The following is a 26,869-nucleotide window of genomic DNA, read 5'->3' on the forward strand; positions in this document are numbered from 1 at the left end:
GTAAAGAATGCACCTGCAATGCAGGAGACCCTGGTTTGATTCCCCGCTGGAGAAGGGACAGGCTGCCCACTCCAGTATTCTTGGGCTTCCCTTGTGGCTCAGCTGGTAAAGAATCCACCTGCAATGCAGGAGACCTGGGCTCGATCCCTGGGTTGGGAAGATTCCCTGGAGAAGGAAAGGCTACCCACTCCAGTATTCTGGCCTGGAGAATTCCAAGGACTGTATAGTCCATAGGGTTGCAAAGAGTCAGACACGACTGAGCGACTTTCACTATTCACTGCAGATGAGTGAGGACCTGGTGGAGCTCCAGGAAATAAAAAACTCACAAAAGTGTAAGTTCCACCTCCAGTGACTGGGCACCCCTGAAGTTTAGAATGTGTTTTTGTTTTTTCTTACTGAGATTCAATTGTCATAATTAAGTGTACTGTATGTTGACTTGATACATTTATATGTTGCAATGTGATTATCACCGTGGTGTTCACTAACAGCTCTATCACGTCACATAATTATCATTCTTTTTTTTGCGGGGTGGGGGGAACAATTATGATCTAGTCTCTTAGCAACTCTGAAGTTTATGACTCAGTATTGTGGACCGTAATCACTATGTGATGCATTACCTCTCCTACCTGAAGTTTTCAGCTCTCAGGCTTGTCCACACTGAGCCTCCAGCAATTTGACAATTACAGGTTAGGTTTCCCTACACTGTCACTGGCTCCCATGGAGGTTTCTGCTACGCTATGTTTTGTTTTTAAATTAACTATATTACAGACTGGTTCCAAATAGGAAAAGGAGCACGTCAAGGCTGTAAATTGTCACCCTGCTTATTTAACTTACATGCAGGGTACATCACGAGAAATGCTGGGCTGGAGGAAGCACAAGCTGGAATCAAGATTGCCAAGAGAAATATCAATAACCTCAGATAGACAGATGACACCACCCTTATGGCAGAAAGTGAAGAAGAACTGAAGAGCCTCTTGATGAAGGTGAAAGAGGAGAGTGAAAAAGTTGGCTTAAAGCTCAACATTCAGAAAACTAAGATCATGGCATCCGGTCCCACCACTTCATGGCAAATAGATGGGGAAACAGTGGAAACAGTGGCTGGCTTTATTTTTCTGGGCTCCAAAATCACTGCAGATGGTGACTGCAGCCATGAAATTAAAAACCTTACTCCTTGGAAGGAAAGTTATGACCAACCTGGACAGCATATTAAAAAGCAGAGACATTACTTTGCCAAAAAAGATCCGTCTAGTCAAGGCTATGGTTTTTCCAGTAGTCATGTATGGATGTGAGAGTTGGACTATAAAGAAAGCTGAGCACTGAAGAACTGATGCTTTTGAACTGTGCTGTTGGAGAAGACTCTTGAGAGTCCCTTGGACTTCAAGGAGATCCAACCAGTCCATCCTAAAGATCAGTCCTGGGTGTTCATTGGAAGGACTGATGTTGAAGCTGAAACTCCAATACTTTGGCCACCTGATGTGAAGATTGGACTCATTTGAAAAGACCCTGATGCTAGGAAAGATTGAGGGCAGGAGAAGGGGATGACAGAGGATGAGATGGTTGGATGGCATCACCGACTCAATGGATGTGGGTTTGGGTGGACTCCGGGAGTTGGTGATGGACAGGGAGGCCTGGCGTGCTGCGGTTCATGGGGTTACAAAGAGTCGGACATGACTGAGCGACTGAACTGAACTGAATGTATAATTTATATACAATAAAATGTACCCATTTTAAGTAAACAGTTGCGTAAGTGCTGACAAACGTACATATGCCTGTGTAACCTCCACCCCTTTGCCTGGATTATTCAGCTTCCTGGATGGTTTAGTATGCAGCTAGGCCTGAGAACCACACTCTGGTACTCTCTGTCATTCATTGACAACTGAGGGCTTGGGATTACCACTTCTGAGGTTATTCACTTATTTCTGGAGCTTAGTTTCTTCATATCCTCTGAAATTGGATGGGACATCTGTGAGCACAAGCCCACCACAAGAGTACCAATTTGCTGATCCCTAATGTTATAGAATCAGGCTAAAAGTGAACACAGAAAATTTACTTACATGGTCAATTCATCAACCCTGGCACTTCCCTGGTGGTCCAGTGGCTAAGCCTCTGCACTCTCAACGCAGGCAGGGCCCGGGTTCGATCTCTGGTCAGGAAACTAGATCCCACGAACTTGAACTAAAAAATCCTGCATGGCTCAATGATGATCAAAGATCCTGCATGCTACAACTATGACCCAGTGAAGCCGAATAAATAAATATTTAAAGAGAGACAGACAAAAAAAAAAAATTCAACAGGGATTTCCTTAGTCCAGTGGCTAAGACTCCACACTTCAAATGCAGGGAGCACAGGTTCGATCCCTGGTTAGGGAACTAAAATACCACATACCATGTGGTGTGGCCAAAAAAAAAAACCAGTTCATCAGTCCTTCACACACGTGTTGAGCTTGTACCAATTTCCCATTGCTGGCTCCTGCCTCCCTACCTCTCAACTTTAGCTGCCTTTGGATTGTAAGAACTTCTTTCCTTTTCCTGCTCACCTTCCCTGGGGAATGCAGTCACCTCCTCTCCCATCAGGGCACAATGAACAGCCTGGGCTGACCCTCTGTCTTCATCTTCCCTCACCTCCCTTAATCTAAGTTCTCTGTCTCATGGAAGTCCCGTTTCAAATCCCACCTCCACCATGAAGCCTTCCTCCCCCAGCTAGAATCACTGGTACCAGGCACGTGAGCACATAATCACACTCCAGATGCCCTTGGCCTTCACCTTGCTCTAGTTGTTTTAAGTAATCAAATTCAATTAAACAAACATGGAATCAATTGAGGGCTTTCCTTGGACAAGGCATAATGCTGGGTTGTGGACAATAATAGAATGGGGACTAAGACACAAAATACACAGAGTTCCTGCTCTCACATGACAGACTCTAAACAAGAGTAATAAGCTTTGCCCAAGGTGAGGGGTTGCTGGGTGCTGGGGAGAACAAGTCAAAGGCATGCACTATTTCCGATGTTTATATCTGGCTGTGCAAAAACAGAGGTCCTGGGACACCAGCGGGGCTGGGTTCACCCTCTCTGTGCCTCCTGCGGCTCTCACACACTGCCTCATCGAAAGCTCACTGGCTGGACCTGAATTCACAGAACAGGCAGTGTTGCACAAGTACAAGGCCATTACAGGGGGCAACCTAGCATCCTCAATCACCAAGCTTTCTGAATTTTTTTCATTTTCTCTTTTCTTTCCTGCTCATGGTCTCCTTCCTTCCTTCCCTGTTCCTTGTCCCATTTCCAGTCCTCCCTGGCCTAACCCTGGACCAGTCTGGGGCCCGGGGGGAGCCTGATCATTGCTCAGCTGTGTTCTCCCTTCCTTCATCGCTGCCCTTTATTTCTTAGCTCTTTGCATCTGGAGAGGAAGCGCATATCTTAAGTGGTCTGCCTTGGCGGCTCGTTAGACTCACCAGGGAAGCTGATGCTCAGGTCCCACCCCGCCCCAAGCTGATTGACTTGAGGTGAGGTCTTAGTCAGAACAGTGCTTCAGGCTCCCAGGTGATTCAAACGTGCAGCCAGATTGAGAACCACTGCGACAGACTAAGGACTTCGAAAGCTCCACCTTCTCAGCTGAGGGTGACGGTCCCTTCCCACAGATAACCACAGAAATTGGCGTAGGCCAAAAAGACAGCAGCACTAGCTTAGGGGGTGGGCTAATGACAGAGCTTCAAACCCTCAGCAACTCAGCTCCAGAATGGATGTCAAGGCAAAGCTGAAGCTGCTCCCCCTAGAGAAGGCAGGAAGAAGAGAGATATAACAGAGGAAGGAGGAGGAGGAGGAGGCAGGAAAAAAGTGAAAGTGTAATCGCTTAGTCCTGTCCGACTCTTTGGGACCCTATAAACTGTTAGCCTGCCAAGCTCCTCTGTCCACAGGACTCTCCATGCCCTTTTCCAGGGGATCTTCCTGACCCAGGGATCAAACCCACGTCTCCCTCATTGCAGGCAGATTCTTTCTGAGCTGTCAGGCAGACTGCTCAGTAAAATAGGAATCCTGTGTTGCTCTGGGTGGGGGAAGGAGCGGGGAGAGGGGAGCCGGAAGATCAGAGGAGGTACCACTAGAGAAGCAGCTGGCACAGCTTTAGTTCTCAATAAATGTCAGCTTCACCCTGACACAGTGCTTTTATAGTCAAATTATTTGCACAAGAAGGAGCACCCAGTAAAATGAGTTCCGTATCCTACACTGGGAGCACAAGCTTAGAGAGATTGAGATTATCCATCTTTCCAACCTCCATCCCACCCCACAGGCCAGCTGACTAAGACATCAACCCAAGGAATGGCTAGGATATCTGCACTCAAACTTGACTGTGAAGAGGATTTGCCATGAAGCCCTGAACAAGGTAAGTAACCTCTGTGAACTTCAGTTTTCTCACCCATAAAATGGAATCTATATAAAGGCTCAAATCCCCTACAGAGCAATTGTGAACACGGAATGAGCTCGGTACAACATACACACAGTGGGCTCTTCTTACAACAGCACTTCTCACCTGCTAGGTGATAACATTTACCTCTCTCCTCCTTACCTAACTCTCTAAACATTTATCTAAACTCCCTGTAGTTTTTCAATTTTTTATAAGAATCATATCATACATATAAAGGGATAGAGATCAGGGGCTTCCCTCATAGTTCAGTTGTTAAAGAATCCACCTGCAATGCAGACCTCTGTTGGATTTCTGGGTTGGGAAGATCTGCTGGAGAAGGGAAAGGCTACCCACTCCAGTATTCTGGCCTGGAAAATTCCATGGACTGTATAGTCCATGGGGTTGCAAAGAGTTGGACACGACTGAGCGACTTTCACTTTCAGAAATGGTTTAGTTAACACCCATGTGTCCATCATTATACCAAAGAAATAGACATAATCAACTCCTGTGAAGCCCTTTGTGCCTCTGTTCATCTCCTCCCACAAAATAACCACCTTCCTGCAGGTTTCCTTGATTTTTCCTTTGAAGGTCAAAATCTTTAATTTTTGCCAACATGATGGTGGAAAAAACAGTATCTTTTTGTTGCTGTTGTTTTTTCCTTGATTTTCTTTAAAGAAAAATAGATTGTCTCCCAGCAACTATTTTTCATCTTTGTATCCCCAGAATATTGAACTTTACAGTATTCTATAAATATTGGATAAATGAAGGAATGTCCTAGCAGAAGTAGAACCAGAACAGGCTTTTTAAATTCTCATCTGGGTACTTCCCTGGTGGTCCAGTGGTTAAGACAAGGGGCCTGGGTTTGATCCCTGGTCGGGGAACTAAGATCCTGCATGCCACACGGCATGGCCAAAAGTAAGTAAACAAATTTTCATCTGTTTAACCTTGGGCAAGCTTCTCTGGTCCACGGTTTCCTTGCTCCTTGGCCTCCCTTCCAGCCTAAGTCATCAGTGAACCCAGCAGCTGTCTCCTAGGGCTGGGACTGAGCAAGCTGGAGATGACCTCACAGGTTCCAACCTCTGTGTTCTGGCCGCTAGTGGACTTTGCGTGGGTGACACAGGTGCCTGCTTAGTGTCAACCCCTTGGGTTCCTGGAGCAGCAGGACTTCAACCACAAATATGCTTCTCTCTTTACCCCATGTATGATGCAAATACATTTTCCCATCATTTTTTATGTGAGCCCATAGGGGAAAAAAAAAAAAAGGAGAAGGGAATGACAACGCACTCCAGTATTCTTGCTTGGAGAATTCCATGGACAGAGGAGCCTGGTGGGCTACAGTCCATGGGGTCACAGAGTCAGACATGACTGAGTGACTAACACTTTCATAGGGAAAAGATTGAGAAGCACAATAGTAGACTATTAGGCTGGTGGCGAGCAGGAGGCTAGATTTAGCCCAAGATCAGGACAGTCTGGGGCTTCTCTCTCTTCTCCACGTTGCCCCCTATGCCCCACTCAGAGGCCCACTGGCCCACAATGCAGGTGCCCGTCAGTAGCTTGCGGGGTACAGAGCGACCTAGAAAGAGATGGAGGACTGAATTATCCTCCATTCCTTTGCAAAAAAAAAAAAAAGTATTCAGCTGCGCTGAGTCTCATTTGCAGCACAAGGGATCTTCGATCTTCCTCCAGGCCTATGAGATCTTTAATTGCAGCGTGTGGGATCGAGCTCCCTGACCAGGAATCGAACCCCAGCCCCCCCACAGTGGAAGCACTGAGTCTCAGCCACTGGACCACCAGGGACGTCCCAAGGACTGAGCTATCTAAAGGCAAGGAGGAGAAAGGAAGACTTGGAGAAGGCCAGGGTTTCAGATCCTACCCCTGTGCAGAGGAACACTTGTCCCTGCCCCAGTGGTCCCTGCCACTGGGAGAGCAGACCTGGAGGGCCGTGTCCAGGGCTCCCCGCGGGCCGGCAGCCGCAGCTGTTGGCAGGGAGTCTCCAGGTCTAAAATTAGCCTCCTGCTCTCCACCCAGGCAGCTCGCTCTGGCAGGCGGGCCCTGCGGTGAGGTAATCACGGGGACAGCGAGCGGGTGGGGCGACAGCACGGGGTAGGGTCCTCCTCCCCAGTGGGCGCCCCCCACCCCCCACCAGGCTGGGGACCCAGGAGCATCTGTGCACAACCTCAGCCTCTCCTCGTGGGTACCTCTGCATCCACCCTGACCTGCACTGGAGGCCCACGAGGAGAGGAACACATGCTTTCCTGATGAACGTGCCAGGGCCTCAACTGACCAGTACAGTCCTGTGGGGTCAGAGACACTGTTCCCATCACACGGAAGCCTCAGAGATGGGATGTTCACTGTGTCCGCTGATCTGAGCCTGGGACCCTGGGAGGGGGAGTCCAGAAGCGCCCGCCCCCTTCTTGGGAAGGGGCATCTCTCAAGGCAGAGCCCAAGCCAGAGACCCCAAGACCCCCACCGCCAGGTCCCTGGCTTCTGACGGTCTGGTCAGGGAGCCTGTGGTTGGATTGGCCAAAACAAGTGACAGATCCTGGGCAGCAGGCCTGCCTCCCTGGGCGGAGCACACAGAGGCACTTAGTGAGGGCTGGGCCGAGGTGGAGAGGGGCAGGGTGAGGCTCCGAGGTGGGGCCTGGCCAGCAGGGCAGAGGCGGAGAGGGGGGCCACAACAGAGATATGCCCATGGTCACCAGGGCCTGTGAAAGGCCCTCAGGGTCACCAAGCCTCTCCATCCAGGAGCTTCCAAGACCACCTCCTAAAACATCATTGCCCAGGGTTCACCCAGCCTCACCCCTCCCTCATCAACTCCACCCAGGGAAGTGGGAGAGAATGCAGGAGGGGAGGTGGGGGACGGCCACTGTCTCCAGAGTGGGAACAGGACCCAGCACCCTCCTAGCCTTGCCTGCCTGGGAAGGCAAGATCACAGGGCCGGGAAGGGAGTGGAGATGGATCTGAGTCCAGGCAGCTTCCAGCTCCCCAATCTTTCTCCAGCCCCTTCCAGTGCAGAATCCCCAGTGCTGGTGCAAACACCGCTTCCTTTGGGAACAATGTCAGAGCAACAGGGCATCTCGTGGACCAAGGAGCCGAGTCTGCCCTACTTGAAGAAAAGGAAACTGAGGCCCAGGAGGTGAAACCAACTCGCTCAACATCACAGAGCCAGTTCATCTCAGAACTGAGGCTGGAGGCCAGGTCCCCTGACTCCAGCCCAGGGTCCTTCCCCTCCCAAGTCCTCATCCAGCCCAGATACTCTGGTTCTGTAACTTGGCTTCTCCTTTCCTTCTTCCGCTAGGACACACCCAGTCAATCATCCCACTCAGCAGTGACCTCCCACTCCTTGGCCAAGCATGTGAGGCCTCCCTTCTGCACCTGACACCCCTGCTCACCTTCTCCTTAGCAGTATGATGCCCCCACTCACAGTTCATTCTGTCTCCCTCACTGCCTGGCTGTTCACAGCCAGGCAGCCAGAACCCTGCCCCCCTACCCCCCAGGTGCAGCCCCTTTTCCTGAAGACCAGATTCCATGTCCTGCTCCCCTCCCCCCCAGCTCTGGCAGTCCAGGAAGCATCCATCAGCTGGTGGAGGGAACAGGTCTGGGCAGGAAAGGATGGTGACACCCTTAAGGCACAGCCAAAGGTCCTGAGCAGGAGCTGAGCTGCCCCTGGAGAGAGTCTGGACCACAGACTCCCGACCCATCCACACCTCTCACCTGATCTGAGAGTCAGAACCCTTCAGGGGCCTCGTGGGTCTCTGTGCCAGGCACCTCCTCCTCCCTTCTTCTCTAATAAAGGAGCAGCAGTCTTCCCCATTAACGCCAGGGCCCAGCATGCAAATGTCCCCTCACCTGGCCCCCACCCACAGGTTGCAGCCGAGGACACCTTCCCCGACAGGTGGGAAGGACCAACCTTCATTCAGGAGAAGGGGCAGCCTCTGGTCCTAAAGTTAGCCTGTGGCCGGAGTAGCTCCAAGCTCCCAGAGCAAAGTGCCTGGTGAAACAAGAGCCATTGTTCTGTGGGGCGGCCACTGCATCCCCCACGTGACCTATTCATGAGTGCCCTGCCAGTTAGGGAAAGTGTTGATCACTCTAGAACTTTCCAGACCTTCTCAGAGACATAAAGGAGAAGAAAAGTATAGAAAAACAACTCTTTCTGGGGGATTTTTTTCTCTCTTGGTTTTAGAAGAAACAACTTTAGGGTTTTTTTCTGCCTTTCAAGCTTTCCAATGTCTAAATATACCAAGCATAATCATTGAAGCAAACCAAGTTATGTACAATATATATTTATCTTGTTAAACTAACAGAAAACGACTTTGGGTCTGTAAGGGGTGCCAAAAGTATTTCATGGTTGTTTCCCTAAAAATATGACACTATATTCTCATTTCCCAGAAATCAAACCCCCACTAAGTTTTATATCAACAAGCACTGTGGACAGTGTGTGCCCACTTCTTTTCCTCAAAGTGGTAAATATCAACTTCCAATTGAATAGCGCTCTCTTCCATCAGTATTGCCCCCAAACAGGTAGTATTTCCTAAGTGTATAATGAAAGCTTCACTATTGTAAAATGTTCCCTATGCAAATATTTTTGCAATTTTCATGCATCAGAATAAAGTTGAATTCTTATTCAACATACTAAATCAAGCTTGAGTATTATTTTTTCCACCTCCTCTCTGAACTCTTTCAAAGGTGTTTGACCCCACTTATTGCTACCTATCTGCAATTTTTTCTTCAATGTGTCATCCATTTCATCTTTTAACACCACAAAGAATTGCCAGTTCCATAATCTTAAAATTAGGATTACAAAAATATCAGCCCGCATCAGCTAGGATCTTTCTACAGAAAAGAAAGAAGATAACATCTTTTTAAAACTTGTTACATACTTTCCTACCAAAGACTTTCGTGATTCAAGGGCTCCAGTTTCTTCTCATTTGGGCTTCCCTGGTACCTCAGTGGTGTTGGAGAAGACTCTTAAGAGTCCCTTGGACTGCAAGGAGATCCAACCAGTCCATCCTAAAGGAGATCAGTCCTGGGTGTTCATTGGAAGGACTGATGCTGAAGCTGAAACTCCAATACTTTGGTCACCTCATGCGAAGAGTTGACTTGTTGGAAAAGACCCTGATGCTGGGAGGGATTGGGGGCAGGAGGAGAAGGGGACGCCAGAGGATGAGATGGCCGGATGGCATCACCGACTCAATGGGCATGAGTTTGAGTAAACTCCAGGAGTTTGTGATGGACAGGCAGGCCTGGCATGCTGCGATTCATGGAGTCGCAGACAGTCGGACACGACTGAGCGACTGAACTGAACTGAACTGGTACTTCAGTGGTAAGGAATCCACCTGCAAAGGCAGGAGACATGGGTTCAATCCCTGATCCGGGAAGATCCCACACACTGTAGAGCAGCTAAGGCCTTGGGCCACGATACGGAGTCTGTGCTCTAGAACCCGGGAGCTGCAACTACCGAAGCCCAGTTGCCTTAGGCCTGTGCTTTGCAACAGGAGAAGCCACTGCAACAAACCTATGCACCACGACTGGAGAGCAGAGCAAAGCCTGCACAGCAATGAAGACCCAGCACAGCCAAAAGCAAATAAATACCTAAAGAAAATTTTAAAAATCAGCAAAATCAGCTTCATCTGTGTATTCCTATTCCCGTCCTTCCTCAACTCAAGGAGGTGAGATAGGAAGTCATAATTCCAATTGCTTCTTTTTGTTTTTAAAAGTCTATGCTTCTTTAGCAGAATGGGCTCTGTTCTGAGAACGGAAGGGTGCAGGGGACAAAGGGACCTGCTGGATGAGGAATGTCACATCATGTCTTGACCATCCTTTGCAATATGAGAATTTAACATCAATAGGAACTTCCTGGCAGCTGACTTTCAGGTAACAGTAGAGTATCAATATACAGCGTCACTGGAGAAAGTTCAGAAAAGCCACAGATTACCCACAACAGCCTCTGAGTCAGGCACATGACCACCCCCAGCCAAGTGGCAATAACTTCAAAGCAAGCTGACTGGCAAGAAAAGATAAACAGATCTGAGAACCAATTATATATATATACTTAGTGCACATTGGGGGGGAAAAGGACCGCATGAAACCCAGATATTAAAAGGAAGTTTCTTGACTTCCCTGGTGGCCTAGTGGTTAAGAATCTCTCTGCCAATACAGGGGACATGGGTTCGACCCTGGGACCGGGAAGATCCCACGTATGGCAGAGCAACGACCGTGCACCACAACTGCTGAGCCCGGGATCACCACAGCTAGAGAAAGCACAGGCGATAAGTAAATAAATAAATAAAAGTATTTTTAAGATAAAAAGAAGCTTCTCAGCAAACTAAAAGGGATGGTGAGAGCACTGGGTGAGCACCAGGATTTCTGGACCCAGCACTGCTCCTTGGGCAGGGGAGGAAAACACTCTCGGCCTTAAATCCTTCACTGGTAAAATCAGCTGTTCAGTTGCTCAGCTGCATCCTACTCTGTGACCCCATGGATTGTAGCCATCCAGGCTCCTCTGTCCATGGGATTTCCCATCAAGAATATTGGAGTGGGTTGTCATTTCCTTCTCCAAGGGATCTTCCCGACCCAGGGATCGAGCCCACGTCTCCTGCATTGGCAGGCAGGTTCTTTACCATTGAGCCACCTGTGAAGCCCTGGTAAAATCAGTAAGGCTGGGCAAACATTACACTTGAAGAAGCAACTCCAATCAGTTTGCAGTGACAGCCTGGTAAGCTGTGTTGAGAAAGGTTCTGAGTCTGCATCTGGGCTCAGGAAGAGAATTTCACATTCTACTGGAGATGTGTGCCACTGACCCCAAACATTTTCCATCTCAGAACTGAAAAATCTCTGAGGTCCATTCCTATCCTAGGACTCTATGATATGTGAGAGAACGCACCCAAAACCAATCAAAAGAGAGACGAAGGGGCTTTACAAACTGATCAAGTGATAAAAAAAATAGCATCTAACATTTAATAAGTGTTTGTTCTTAGTACTTTCTATGTGTTATTTCTCTTAATATTGTCACAACAAAACCCAATGAGGTGGGTACTACTCTTAATATTCCCATTTTATATATTAGGAATTGGGCACATTGAGGCTGAGTCATCTGCTCATGGATTTAAACTTGGGTAGTCTGACATCAGAGACTTGCTCTCAATCAGAAGGAAGGAAGGACGGGAAGGAGGAAAGGAGGGAGAAGGAGTAAAGACAGTAGCAGGTGGCATGCAGGACACCACAGCAACTTCAGAAGGCAGAGGGATGGCAGTGTCCACAGGGAGGAGAATTGGGCCTGATGAAGTCTGTGTGAGCTGAATTCTAACCTGACCACCTGCCTTGTCCCAGGATCCATCCATGCTCATGGGGAGCATGAAGCCAACTGTGGTACCCAGACACTTCAGAGCCACCTCCGGCTTCTCTGACAACCTAAGCCAGCATTCACAAGCCCAACCCAGATGAAGGAAAGGGATCAAAGAAAAGCATCAGCTGTGAGTTTCAGATAGTTCAACTGACATTCCAGAAAGGGTGAGGTCAGTTGGTACCAAAACAACGAAACAACAAGGAAGGCTCAGGGAAAGGATGCGGCTGAAAGACCGGCAGGCAGAAGGGTAGCACGAGCCTAGAGAGCGGCAGTCAAGAGTCTAAGGGAAGGGACTTCCCTGCGGTCCAGTGGTTAAGCATTTGCCTTCCAATGCAGGGGATGCGGGTTTGATCCCTGGTTGGGGAACTAATATCCCTCACACTTTGGGGCAACTAAGCTTGGGCACCACAACTAGAGAGCCCAGGTGCTCTAGAGTCTGTGCTCCACAACAAGAGAAGCCCACACACCACAATGAAGACCCAGCACATCCAAAAAAAAGAGTCCAAGGGAAGACCAACTGGGGGAGAGGAGGCCCAGCTCCGTTCTTCACTCTTGAAGCTGCTGCTCTCCGGTGCTCGGCCCCAGAGTTTATACCCAATCCCTCACATCTCCCAGCAGCAGGGCTGCATCCCGGCTCTCTTTCTACCCTGACATGTGTCTCTGCAACTAGGGCTATTGTTGTTCAGTGACTAACTCATGTCCAACTCTTTGAGGCCCATGGACTGCGGCACACCAGGCCTCCCTGTCCTTCACTATCTCCAGAAGTTTGCTCAAACTGATGGCCATTGAGTCAGTGATGCCATCCAGCCATCTCATACTCTGCCACCCTCTTCTCCCCCTGCCCTCAATCTTTCCCAGCATCAGGGTCTTTTCCAATGAGTCAGCTCTTCTCAATCAGGTGACCAAAGTATTGCAGCTTCAGCTTCAGCATCAGTTCTTCCAATGAATATTCAGGGTTGACTTCCTCCGTGCAGTCCAAGGGGCTCTCAAGAATCCACACCACAGTCTGAAAGCGTCCATTCTTTAGCACTCAGCCTTCTTCAAGGTCCAACTCTCTCATAGGTGGATTTAATCGGGAGGATGTCTCCAAGCCAACCAGAGTCTGAGAACTTGTCACCCACAGGTATCAGGCAAGGCACACAGGCAGAGTTCTCAACTAGGGATCTATGGAGAGGGGCCAGGGGCCTGTGCACCTCCCATAAATAGCACTCAAAATATGAGGGGCAGACACATTTCTGGGGAGAGGGTCTCCAGGTCCTTTCCAAGATTCTTGCAAGTGTACACAAGCCACAAAAGATTAAAAGTCTCTGCACAAAGGAGACCAGGGGAAAGTGCCCAGGTCCGGCACTCGAGAAATTCAATCTCGTGGAGGAAGACAGATGGACAGAAATAACTCAGAGGCAAGGCAGCCTCTGATAAGTATGCTAACAGAGCACCAAACGTGCGGGGCGGGGGGGGGCGGGAGGGGCAGAGGTTCATTCCCATGGGGCTGTCTGTAGGATGTCCTCCCCTCATCCTGGTTTCAGGATCCAAGTTTGCAATGAGGGAAAAACAGCCATTACAGGAAGTCCCTACATATGAGCCGTCAAGTTGTGAACTTTCAAAGACATGAATGCGCATTCCATCAATGTTGGGCAGCTTGCCCTCCATCTCCTGTCACTGACAGTTCTTCAGCTCCACCATCTCCCACCTCCTCTCCCTTCTCCAGTCAGTAACTTTGCCCCTGGTTACTTGATGCTGGCCCCTGTATGCCAGTTGTTATACTGAACTACTGTACTTTGCAATGTACTGTACTGTAAGATTAAAAATTAAGAAAAAAATTTTTTTGTGCTTGCTTTTCATGTATTATTTGTGTGAAAAATATTATAAACCTATTACAGAGCAGTACTATATAGCTCCCCAGCTGGCTCAGTGGGCAAAGAATTCACCTGCAATGTAGGAGACATGGGTTGGATCACTGGGTCATGAAGATTCTCCTGAGGAGGAAATGGCAACCCACTCCAGTATTTTGAAGTCTTTATTGAATTTGTTTCAATATTGTTTCTGTTTTATTTATTTTATTTTTTTGATCACACATGAAGTATATGGGATCTTAGCTTCCTGACCAGGGATCGAACCTGTACCCCCTGCACTGGAAGGCAAAGTCTCAACCACTGGACTGTCAGAGAAGTCCCTAGAAGAACAGTTTTACAAAAGAAACCAAATCAGAAATAGAACCAAATAAAACTCACAGATATGAAAAACACAGTCACTGAATCAAATTTAAAAAATGGGGTAGATGCCTCTGCCTCCATTTCCCACTTGTGTCTGTCCAACTTCCCCTCCTTCTGCTGCTGGAAGTCCTTCATCTGAGATGTACTCCCAGCACTCTGCTCAGCTGATATAACAAAAGAGGACCCAGGACTGAGCGTTCGCCCTGACTCCCCAGGACTCCCTCCATGTCCTCGCTCTCCCTGCCAATCTTTGGCTCAGGGGTGATGATGAGGGATCTGGACACCAGCTGGCAGGTAGTTGGGGGGGCATGTGTGTGTACAGGCCTGCACACATCCATTTGGACCCTGGTTGGCAGGAAGGGTGGAAAGGAAAGGATCAGAGGATTTGTAAGGAGATCTCAGCAGAGAGGCCTTTAATCTCTGAAGCAACTGCTTGTGTGGAGGCCACATTATCATGGGTGACCTTGGAGGCCAAATAGCCAGAAGCACTGGGACAGTGACCACCCCTCCACCAGGCAACTGAGTCTTGAAGGCCCGAAGGCCAAGGATGGACTGGCCCCCTGGACAGTGACCCAAGAGAGGTTCCAAACCTGCCCCTGAAACAGGCACCCCACTGAATGCAAGATTACCCAAGTGAAGCCCCCAAGAGACACAGGACCTGTGAAAGCGCCCGTGATAAGTCAGCTTCAAAGCTGGGATTAAAACTGAGATACAGTCCAGTGTTGCTTCCTCCAAGCCCCGGACATCCTCTGAGCATGCTCGGGGGCGGGCAGCTGAGCCACGGGCCATATTGCCCAACTGCAGAGCTTTGTTGCCCTGGTCCAGCCCCCAGATGACTCTCCTTCTCAGCAAAATCCTTGACTCCTAACCCACCCCGCCCCGCCCCATCAGTGCAGATGGAAAGAAGGAGGCGGCACCGATCATCAAAAACAGAAGACTGGTGGAAGGAGGTGGTGGCAGGTGCAGACGTGCAGGGTCTGGTGATGGTGAAGGGTTCTCGGCATGGCTGTGTCGTGGGCTGAGAAGCTGGAGAGGCAGCAGCAAGGGGCTGGCTGAGGACCATGTCCACACACTCCCGTCCAGCCTTTCTGTATGTAACTCCCATCAGACTGTGAACTCCAAAGGGGAAGAAATGGGAACCCACACTCTCCGAGCTCCTGACATATGCTGGGCTTATGTTGAGTCTCACTGGGCGCTTAACATGTGTGAGGGTGACTGAGTCTTACTTAATCATAACAGCTCTGCAGGGAGGTCACAGAAGCCCATTATCCAGACAAAGCATCTGAGGCTTGAGAAGGAATAAACACTTTATACAAAGTCCTGCAACAGGTGAAGGATAAAGCATGGATACGAACTCTGCCCTGTCTTCAAATTCCATACGTTTTTCCAAGAATTATCCATGCTTTTTATCCCAGTCAGCAGCCCCCCAGAAAAGTAAATACTCCAGAAATATTTTTACTTAAGTTTTAAAATAAATCACCTCTGCAGCCATTCAAGATTTGCAAAAGAAAAGAATTGAAAACTACACCTCACTCAATTTCCTAGCATTTATACAGGCATAACTTGCTTTAGTGCAGTTTGCAGATATTGCATTTTTTACAAATTGAAGGTTTATGGCAACCTTTGTTGAGTGTTGAGCCAGTCTGTCGGCACCATTTTTCCAACAGCATTTGTTCCCTTTGTGTCTCTATGTCACATTTTGGTGATTCCCGAAGTAGTTCAAGCTTTTTCATTATTATTTTATTTGTTATGGTGATCTGTGATCAGTGATCTTTGATGTTACTTTTTTTTTTAATGATGCTACTATTGCAAAAAAATTATGACTCACTGAAGACTCAGACAATGGTTAGCATTTTTTTTTTTTTTGGTTATGTCACATGGCATGTAGGATTTTAGTTCTCAGACCAGGTATCTGGTCCCCTGCAGTAAAAGCATGGAGTCTCAACTACTGGACCGCCAGAGAAGTCCCAGCACTTTTTAACTAGTAAAATTTATTTTTTTTTCCTCCTGAATTCAACCAATAAAGTATTTTTAATTAAGCTATATACGTAGGGGTTTTTAGACATAATACTACTGTGCACTTCAGTTCAGGTCAGTTGTCAGTCATGTCCAACTCTTTCCAACCCCATGGACTGCAGCATGCCATTACCATGTCCCGGTCCATCACCAACTCCTAGAGCTTGCTCAAACTCATGTCCATCAAGTTGGTGATGCCATCCAATTATCTAATCTTCTGTTGACCCCTTCTCCTCCTGCCGTCAATCTTTCCCAACATCAGGGTCTTTTCCAAGGAGTCAGTTCTTCGCATCAGGTAAACAAAGTATTGGAGTTTCAGCTTCAGCATCAGTCCTTCCAATGAATATTCAGGGTTGATTTCCTTTAGGATTGACTGGTTGGATCTCCTTGCAGTCCAAGAGACTCTCAAGAGTCTTCTCCAACACCACAGTTCAAAAGCATCAATTCTTTAGCACTCAGCTTCCTTTATGGTCCAATCCTCACATTCATACATGACCACTGGGAAAACTATACCTTTGACTAGATGAACCTCTGTCAGTAAAGTAATGTCTCTGCTTTTTAATACACTGTCTAGGTTGGTCATAGCTTTTCTTCCAAGGAGCAGGTGTCTTTTAATTTCATGGCTTCAGTCACCATCTGCAGTGATTTTGGCGCCCAAGAAAATAAAGTCTGTCACTGTTTCCATTGCTTCCCCATCTATGTGCTATGAAGTGATGGGACCAGATGCCATGATCTTAGTTTTCTGAATGTTGAGTTTTAAACCAGCTTCTTCACTCTCCTCTTTCACTTTCATCAAGAGGCTCTTTAGTTCCTCTTCACTTTCTGCCATAAGGGTGGTGTCATCTGCATATCTGAGGTTATTGATATTTCTCTTGGCAATCTTGATTCCAGCTTATGCTTCATCCAGCCCAGCATTTCACATTATGTATTCTGCATATACATTAAATAAGCAGGGTGACAATATATAGCCTTGAGGTATTCCTTCCACAATTTGGAACCAGTCCGTTGTTCCATGTCTGGTTCTAACTGTTGCTTCTTGACCTGCATACAGATTTCTCAGGATAGACTACAGTATAGTATAAACATAACTGTTACGTTGGAGTAGAAAATGGCAACCCACTCCAGCATTCTTGCCTGGAGAATTCCATGGACAGAGGAGCCTGACGGGCTACTGTCCAAGGGGTCACAGAGAATCAGATGCAAGTGAGCATAAATTCAACTGTTACATGCACTAGGAAACCAAAACCTTTGTGTGGGTCACTTTCTCGTAATATTCGCTTTATTTCAGGGGTCTGGATCTAAACTCGCAGTATCTCTGAGGCATGCCTGTATAAAATCCTTGGTCTTTCTGGAATGCCATTTCTCTATTCCCTCAGCCTCCCTTCTCCTTTTTCCACCCTGGGCCCTGTTCCCCAGTCTTGGTGCCATAAAGCACAACTCCACCTTTGATCACTTGCAGGATCTCAGTTCCCTCACCAGGGATCAAACCTGGATCCTGGCAATAAAAGCAATGAGTCCTAACTCACCATTGGACCGCCAGGGAACTCCCAAGAACAGTTTAAAAGAAGAGAAGAGATTGGTAGGAGGCAGATACCACCTCGTCCCCAGGCCTGTTTTCTCATGTTAGTAAAGGCGCTGGACCGCTGATGTCTGTGACATCCAGAAGCCACAGCTCTTCCCGCTCTTCCCTGGACTGGCCTCAGGGAGAGGGGCTAGACCCCCAGGACAGACGAGATTCTTGGCCTTCCTGTCCAGTCCCATGTGTTGTTTTAGTAGTATTGTCAGTGGTGCCCCAAGCTTTATTAAATTCCTTACATTTATGTCATTGTTTTCAAAGACAATCACTCAGGTCCCAGCATTTGTCAGTAAATTTCAAGTTTTTGATATCTTCTTCATATACAAGGAGGTAATTTTTTTTTTAATTATTGATTTTTTGTTCATCGGGAGTTTCTTTTTTTGCACCAATTTTTATTTTTATTTATTTTTTGACCACTCCACATGGCATGTAGTATCTTAGTTCCCCAACCAGAAGTCAAATCCGTGTCCCCTGCATTGGTAATATGGAGTCTTAACCACTGGACTGCCAGGGAAGTCCCAAGAATTTATTTTTAAATGTAATTAAATTTTTCAATACCTAAATACACTAAAAAAGAAGAGAAAATAATTTTTCAGGTTCTAGGGGGTTTTAATCTAGAATTCTTTCCAGAATCAGGCATCTGGTTATCACACCTATTATACTTTATTTTTTCTTTTCAACAATCTTTATGTCAAAGTAGTGGGATTACAGGTGATGGTTAGTTTCTTCTTCATATTTTTATATATCCCATTGATTTACTGATTTCTTTAAAACCTGATTTAGTCTAGAAAAATACTGAAGTTTTTTATGGTTTTCAAGTACCACAGAAGATAAGATGACATAAATTAGAGTAGTTGCAGGGAAAAAAATGAAAAGATATAGGCATAAAATTGATGCCAAAATGCAGTTCATAAAATCTTTTACACATTTTTCCAAATGATCCAAAAACTGAAGCTTTCTAGTAACCAACACAAAGGGAGAAACCTGAGTGGTAGTACAACTTACATGGCCAATAAAAAGGAAAATGAATGGATTGCTCAAGAGAGCATGGCTAGTTCAGTTATCAAGACCAGAAGAAAAGATCTCATCACAAGAAAAAAAAAGTGTAATTATGTGATGATGGATGTAAACTGAACTTATTGTAGTGATCATTTTGCAACATATACATATATCACACCATTATGTTGTGTTATTGTTGTTTAGCCGCTAAATCATGTCCCACTCTTCTGCGATCCCATGGACTACAGCCTGCCAGGCTCCTCTGTCCATGGGATTTCCCAGGCAAGAATACAGGAGTGTGTTGCCATTTCCTATTCCAAGGGATCTTCCCGACCCATGTCACCTGCACTGCAGGAGGATTCTTCACTACTGAGCCACCAGGGAAACCCATTAGATGTATACTTTAACATTTCAATTATATCTCTGAAACGGGAAGAAGAAAATAAAGACCAGAAGAAACATTTCTGGATGGCTCTCAATCCCATCCTTGGAGAATCTCACAGGGCTATACACATAGCACTGAGGTCCTGGTCTTCCTTGACCCCTCCTTAAGTTACTGGATCAGTTGTGTGGAAAGCTCAGCGCACAAAAAGATAATTTTATGGGGGTTAATGTGGTCCAGGCACACAGACATTATCTGGTATAATGAACATGTATCACTTTTATAATCATAAGGAAATACTATTTAAAAAATAAATCACACACTGTGTGATTCACTTCCATAAAGTATAAAAATTAACCTATGTTTATGGTAGTGACAAAAAGCGCTGGTCAGGTTGTTTCTTCCTTGGAGTGTTCCCTACAGGGGTATGTTCAGTCTGTGGAGATTCAACAAGCTGCTTCCTTACATGTGCCTTTTTCTGTACATGTAATATACTTCCATGAAAGGTCAAACAAAACAGGGACCACATGGACAATTCACATGCTTATTTTCTAAAAAAGTTGGTCAACAGTTAAGAAATTTAAAAGTTTAGCATAAAAAATTAATCACATACTAAAATATTACAGAGATTAAAAAAAAATATTCATGACTTCCCTGGTGGTCCAGTGGCTAAAACTCCAGGCCTCCAATGCAGAGGGCCCAGGTTCAATCCCTGGCCCAGAACTAGATCCTGCAAGTCACAACTATGATCAAAGATCCCACATGCCCAACTAAGATCCTGTGCAGCCAAATAAATAATTTTTTTTTTAAATTCATTTTTGTTCATCTCATGGATACTTCTAATACAATGTAGCACTTGTAGGAACCTAAGAGTCTGTAGAAAGGTAAAGATGTATCCATCATGCTTTGCTCAGATGCACTGACACTTTCAGTGCAATGGCCTTTATATACCCCGTCCAAACTGCTTCGGCTCTTCCAGGGGTCCTTTCTACATCAGATAACATTTAGACCCATTAACTGCGGGTCACAAGGTCCAAGAAGGATTGTCTGAAAGCTCAGAACGTGTGCTTGGCCTAGCTGATGCCTCATCATCCTCGGATAGAAGGAAATGTGCTCGTGGAAGCTTAAAGGGAAGGCCCTGAGACTGGTGGAACTCAGTGGAGAAGCAGGCAGTGAGAGGCCAAGTCCAAAAGCAGCCTCCAGGCCCCATTCCAAAGCAAGCCCTGTCCTGGCGGCTGTTCTGCTCCGCTCCATAAAGCCCAGGCTGGAGGGCAAGGCCAGGCTCTGGGGCCTGGAAAACTACTGCAGGCAGCCCAGCCCCTCTGCAAGCCAGCACAGGAGTGGCCACTGCAAAGATCTCATGCTGCTTGGACACATGACTCCCAGGACACAGTCGGCATCTACAGTACCACAGATCGGGGCTCAGCCCACCAGAGGGTCTCAGGTTGGCAGGAGGAGAGCAGGGCCTGCCAGGCTGGCAGGACTCTGCGCCCACGTCAAAGAGGACTACAGAACCCAGGGAAAGGAGTGGTCACAGCTGAGTCCCTGTCCTTGCTTCCCCCAGGCCTGCTGCAGACCGCACTGGTCCAAAGGAAACACACTTCTAATAAAAAAGCACTGAAGGCATCATTCTTATCCTTTCATTTGCATTTAAAGGCTATTGTTGTTTCTATGTATTATGGACGAGGAGCAAGAATTCCTAGGTTCTATTCTTGGATCCATCACTGATAAACAAAGTATCTGCCAGTGGAAAATATCAGGTGCTTGGAAATTCAGAGCTTACCATCCATACCCAGGAGGTATCTGAGTGCCCAGTATTTTCCCTGAACTGAATACTGATCTGAAGTTGCACGCGGCAGCTGGATGGCCAGAATGGCAGCATAAAGAGACAGAGGATTTGTGTCCTTCAACGTAAGGACAGAGGGACAGGAGCCAGAGCGTCCAGGAGACAGAGGGACAGCCCAGCCCAGGGCGGCGTGGACAGGTTCCAGGGGCCACAAGGAGCCACGGAGCAGCTGGGCTTCCGTCCCCACTTGCCTCTGCTGCTCCGAGTCTCAGCATCCCGGCTCAGCCCACACATCCGTCTCTCCTGCTTCTCCCTCTCTCCCAGTCTGCGTCTCAGATTACTCTTCTACCCTGAGTTACCTCCATGACTGGAGGGTTTGCATCCCTTCCAAGTCGGAATGGCTGTGGTGACCCCAGGAGCTGCAGGGCCAGCCTGACCTCTGTGGCTGTACCTCCCCAGTCCGCTCAGAGTCCATTAGGAGTTGCAAGGCCAGCCAGAGAGAGGTGTTTTAGGTTTCAGGTGGTGGAAGCCAATGAATTCCTGAGCTTGTGGACACTCTGGATGGTTCGGCAGGTAAACTGGGCCTTTACATGGGGACATTGCAGACCCAGCCTTGTGAGATCTGGAAAGAGGCTGGTATGCACGACTGCTCGGCCCTGGCTCTGTGCCCAGAGATGACTGCTTGGTTCCAGCATCAAGTTGGTCACAGCAGCAGGTCAGTTACAGATCAGAGAACCTAGAAACCATTCTAGTCCAGACCTCTGCCCTCGGGCAGGACGAAGCTAAACCAATCTGAACAAATGGGTCTGGCTCGTTAAAACCTGCCAGAACGGACTCCTTAACTTCCAGTAATAGTCTGTGCCCAGCGTTGCTTTCAGCCAGTACACACCAGTACAGCTGTGCCAGTTCTCGAAACACTGGAACATTTATGAACATGTTGGTATATAGTGACTGCCCCAGACCCTCTGAATGTCCCACTAGAGCCCTGACCTGTCCCCAGTGGAGCTCCATGACCCAACAGCTAAAGGCCAATGCAGCCACAGCATGGAAACTTCCACCCCAACCCAGCACCACTGTCCACAGCAAAGTACAGTCTTCTTAAACAGTTTCACTATTTCCTTTCCTGCTCCTATTCTGTTATAAAACTTTGAAATGTTTTCTTATCTACTGAATAAACACCACCCTTTAAGGTTGTTAAAAGTCTTCCCTAATCTGGCACCATTCTCCTTCACTAAACCCAGACACCCAACACTCCCAAACGCGAACTTCTTGACTCTTGGTCTGGGCTTCTGCTGACCTCTCTGCCTGGAACATCGTTCTCTTTCTACATCTGCTAAAGTCTTACCAACTCCTCAAGTTCTCCTGAAATGTCACCACTTCCAAGAATTACTAGTTCAAAGAGCCATGTCTCATTTTCACAAGTGTCACAGCAACAGGTAGGTTCTACCCATGTAAAACATGATGGTTGTCTCATACTGTGATTATTTTCACACATGCACCCGAACTGCCCTCCAAGAGGGAAAGCTGTGAGAGACAGAAACCATAACGGAGTCATCACCACATCTAAGTGACTGAGCATAATGCCCTGCTCGAGCTATGTGCTGAACAAATATTTGTTTAAATGAGGAGTGAACAGCTCTCTGTCTTTTGTTTAAGGAACCCATTTTTATATTTGTGAACGATTTTGGATACTCCCCATGTGGCTGTATCTTTTTCTAATATGAAGCTCAAATTGCACATCGCCCATGTCAAACTATGGGGTTACTCCGAGAAGCAGCAGGAAGCATGCTCCCTGTCATTACCTTACCACCCTGGAGTCTGTTAACTGCCATCTCTCCCCACACTTCTCCCAGTGCCAGATCAGGGCGGCAGCCACACGGGGACAGGCAAATGAAAGGTTCCTGGTAATGGAGGCTGGCCTTACAGATGACAGGAAGGCTGGTGGTGGGGTGAGTTGGCAGGACTGCTAGAGGGAGGCAGGGTGGTCAAGATGGGGTTCCGGTTGCTGCTGTGTGCCAGGGTATATAGCGAGGAAGGCCTGCAGCCCTCTTCCCACCCTTCTGCTTCCCAAGTCCTCCTCCCCCACTCTCCCTCCAGAGGAACAGCTGGGAGCAAGACCTAGAAGACAAGAGAAGACCTTAATGCCTGGTGTCTCGGCTTCTTAAAGACAAATGACGGGAGTCAGGGAGCCAGAAATCACAGCCACTGTCTAAAAATCTCATTCCAACAGGAAATCAGAAAAGAGTAGAGGACTTCCCTGGTGGTATACTTGATAGGAATCCGCCTGCCAGTGCAGGGGACACGGGTTCAATCCCTGGTCCGGGAAGATCCCACATGCCCCGGAGCAGCTAAGCCCAGGAGCCATAACTATTGAGCCTGCGCTGGTGCTCTAGAGCCTGAGAGCCACAACTACTGAGCTCCCTAGCCCTAGAGCCCATGCTCCGCAGCAAGAGAAGCCACTGCAAGGAGAAGCCTGTGCCCAACAACAGAGTAGCCCCTGCTCATCACAAATAGAGAAAGTCCTCACGCAGCAATGAAAACGCAGCATGGCCAAAAATAAATAAATAAATAACTTTTAAAAGAAGAAGAAAAGAGTAGAATATGATGGGACAGCCCGGAATGAAAAGCCACCCTGACAGCAGGTGGCCTTGAGGAGTTCCAAGAGGCTGAGAAGAGGCTCGATGTTCAGTGGCTAAGTCGTGTCCGACTCTTTGTGACCCCATGGACTGCAGCATGCCAGGCTTCCCTGTCCTTCACCTTCTCCCGGAGTTTGCTCAAACTCACGTCCACTGAGTCGGTAAGGAGAGGCTTGGACCCCCGAGGACCCTTAAAGACGAGGGTTAGAGAAGCGGAAAGCTGACTGTGGAGTAGGAAGCTGGGGACATTCCTTTGGAGAAGGGTCAGTTTGGAAAAGGAAACAAAGAATAAGGAAACCCAGGCAGAGAGTGACGGTGCATCGAGAAGGGAAAGCAAACAGACCCAGGAACTTCGGATGGCGAAGGATGAGGCAGCAGACAGGAGACAGAGGTTGGGAGCAGGTGTGAGAGAGTATGACTATGGCACCCCAGCTCTCTGAGGAGAAAGTGCTCTTGAGGGAAACAGGGTGGGGGAGCGGAAAGGGAGGCCATTCACCTCAGGTCACCAAGCAACAGCCTTCCCCTCTGGTTTTAATCTGTGCAGAGGACCCCACAGGCTCCCACGTTTGACAAGATGGTGGCCACACTAAGAGGGAGTGTCCCAAGGAGGAGAGAAGGCAGATCTCAACCGGACCTCCCACCCACCCACACTTCACCCGGGCTCACCCACGTGGGTTGGTCTGAGTGGCCATGGGTCTGGGAGTGTCCACCCACTCTGTCCTTCAGAGGGAAGAGCGAGGCTTGGGGAGGGAAGACCAGCTGCGGGACGGCAGACCGGTCTTCAGAGGGAAGCACCCTCCTCCTTAGAGCCATGGACCTGACTGGGAAGACCCTTCCTCATGCCGTTCGGAGCGCCCAGACCCCAGCAATGCTCAGGCGAGAGATCACACAATCTGACTGCCCACACGGAAAGGGACCAACTTCCCCCTTGGGCCTGAGCAGCAGCCACCTGCCCCTGGATTCCCCAACTCGTTAGCAGCAGAATCAGGGATGGAACCCCAGTCTCCTCACCACAGCCAGAAATATTTCCACAGCCACAGAGGCAGAGGTTCTGCCACAAGTATCTATCTCGATCCTGAAGCGGCTCAATTACTGACCCGAGTAATTCCCTGTCTTTGGCCACAAGAGGAGGCAAAGCACCACGCCCAACCCGGGGGAGAGCAGCTGACACAAGAACTCAGAGCATCTTCTCAGCAGAGCTTCAGAACCAGCGGCTCCTCTGGTTTCCTGAATGGGGGGAATGTTTATCTAGAATTCCAGACAACATTCTGGGATTATAAACCTCCACCCTTCAGCCCCGGGAAGGACACCTGGTAGTTCTGGAAGATTCTCTTTATCCCAACTGTGACAGTGACCTTTCACACAGTCCTGACACTGAGGATTTTTACTTCACTCCATCAGTAGTAAACTGAAAATCGCCTCGGCTAGCCATGCCTGTGGAAGCAAAGCTCTCTCTCAAGACAATCCTCTCCCGTTTTCCTAGGAAGAAGCCGAGGCACAGAAAAATTAAGTGGCTCTGGCTCCCTAGGAAGAGTAGGAATCCACCCACCGTCCGGTCCACGGAGCTGCCCACTGCGCCCTGACCGGGGTCCGGGGTTCAGCCCATTCTGCAGGGTGGTCTGGGGGCTGCAGACAACCCGCTGTGTGGGGACAGTGCGCGGTCAGGACTCCGAGAGGGGGCCACTCAGCGGGAGGTGGGCGACTGGAGGAAGAGGAAGGGGCTGGGAGGGGAGTGGCCTGTGGGAAGGTGGCGGGGGGAGGGGGGAGAGGAGGGTGGCTCTCGGCCTTATCGTTAAAGAACCCCCTCCCAACCGCCCCGAAAACGCACCTGGGGAGCGAACCCAGCGAGCCGTGGAGACACGGCAGGGAGCAAAGTCTGGGCCCCGCAGACAGGAGCGCGCGGCCTGGCGGAGGCGGCCGAGGGACCCAGAGGGACATGGACCCAGCCCGCGTGGACGCGTGTCTCCGGTAGCGGGTCTGCGAGCCCAGCGCCGCCGGGGTGACCCGGGTCCCACTGGCGCCCGGCACCTGGGGACCCCGCGAGTGGACACCCGGTCCGCGATGGGGGGGACGACTCCCAGGCGGGGGCCGCCGGCCCTGCCCCTCCCCACCGCGCGCCCCGGCGCTACTCACTGCGGTTCAGGGGGTTCCCGCCGACCTGGGCTGACGCCGCCAGTTCCAGATAAAGAGTCCAGAGCCCCACGGACACCAAGGCGAGCAGCAGCAGCAGCCGGAAGCGCCTCCGCAGCAGCTTGACCGGGCGCAGGAGCAGCCGGAGCCGCGCGGCCCGGGGGCCCCCCATGGCCCCGCGCCCCCGGCCCGCCTGCCCGCCCGCTCGCTCAGCGCCGCGCCGCGCCCCGGCCGCCCGCCCCGGCCCCCGGCTCCTGCCCACGCGGGCTGTGGGCTTGCAGCCGCCAGACCTCGCTCTGCCCACGAGGAGGTTCCCCAGGTGCGCCGCCCCGCCCCGCGCCCCCGCCCGCGACCCACCTGCCCCGCCCCCGACCCGGCCCCGCCCCCGGCCACAGGTGGGCTCCGCCCCCGAGAAGCGGCGGGAGGGGGACTGCTGCTCCCGCCTTGCTGGTCACTCCCCGGCGCCTCCGCAGATCGGGGTGCGTGGGGCGCAGCGGGCAGTTGTGATCCAAACTCTGCGCGGGACGGAGACCCGGCAGGTTTGCTCCCAAAGTGCAAGTGGTGTCGGACTGGGCACACGCGGGGCGCGGGGGCGCGCGGGGAGGCTTCGTCTGGGGGCGTTTCGTGGCCTGCAGCGACCCTGTTCCTGCCTTAGAGTGGACATCGGAGTGCGGGAGCCAGGGCCCCTTCGTTCAGCCGCGGTCCCCTCTCCCAGCACATCTCCAAGAGGCCCTAGGAGAGCTACACAGCCCCCAGGGTGACCCCAAGCAGTTCTGACTAGGATGACAGAGCTTGGTGTGAGAGTGGATGTTGGAGGGTTCTGAGGAAAAAATTACAAGTCAAAAAACAAAAAAGCAAAAGGAAACTCACTCCTTGAATTAAAAACTTCATCAAGATATTCCTCCAGGAAGGTAAAATTTTATCCTCTTATTTAAATGAGGGTTAAGAGTTCAGAGGGGCAGAGTGGACTATCTAAAGGAACAGTGCAGTTTTCTTTTTCCATTTTTCTCCTGGGGAGGACACTCAGGAGACTATAGAGAAAGTGGAGGATTACAAGCCTTCCTAGATATTTTAAAGCCAAATGAACTACATGCAAAATACTGCTCAAAGACAGAAGCTCACATAATTGAGTGCCGATCCCCTTCTCTAGGTTACTACTGAGAGTAGCTGGATGTCGCACTGTCCCACAGGCTTCACTGGACTATTGTAACTTTCTAACTAGCGCTTAACTCCAGATTCCCCACTTGCACCGCCCCCCCCCCATCTTCTCCACTACCACCAGATCGTCCTTATAAAACTCCTTTACACCTGCTCAGAAATGTCTAACGGCTATGAATTAAAGTGCAGAATTCAAGGCCTTCCAAAATCTCGTCCAACTTCTTAAGACCATAT

General features: G+C 49.2%; 1 protein-coding gene across 2 annotated transcripts in view; it reads right to left on the reverse strand.

Annotated features, from left to right (window-relative positions):
* The window catches only part of B4GALNT3 (beta-1,4-N-acetyl-galactosaminyltransferase 3), a 100,669-nt gene extending 74,289 nt beyond the window's left edge, over positions 1 to 26,380 (reverse strand). For both annotated transcript variants that reach the window (XM_043440459.1, XM_043440458.1), the window contains exon 1: positions 25,481 to 26,380. In XM_043440459.1, the coding sequence (XP_043296394.1) occupies positions 25,481 to 25,649 (169 nt within the window). In that variant the 5' untranslated portion in view covers positions 25,650 to 26,380. The remainder of the gene's footprint in view (positions 1 to 25,480) is intronic.
* Between the last annotated feature and the right edge of the window lie 489 nt (positions 26,381 to 26,869).

The sequence above is a fragment of the Cervus canadensis genome, chromosome 21, assembly GCF_019320065.1.
Source record: "Cervus canadensis isolate Bull #8, Minnesota chromosome 21, ASM1932006v1, whole genome shotgun sequence".
NCBI lineage: Eukaryota > Metazoa > Chordata > Mammalia > Artiodactyla > Cervidae > Cervus > Cervus canadensis.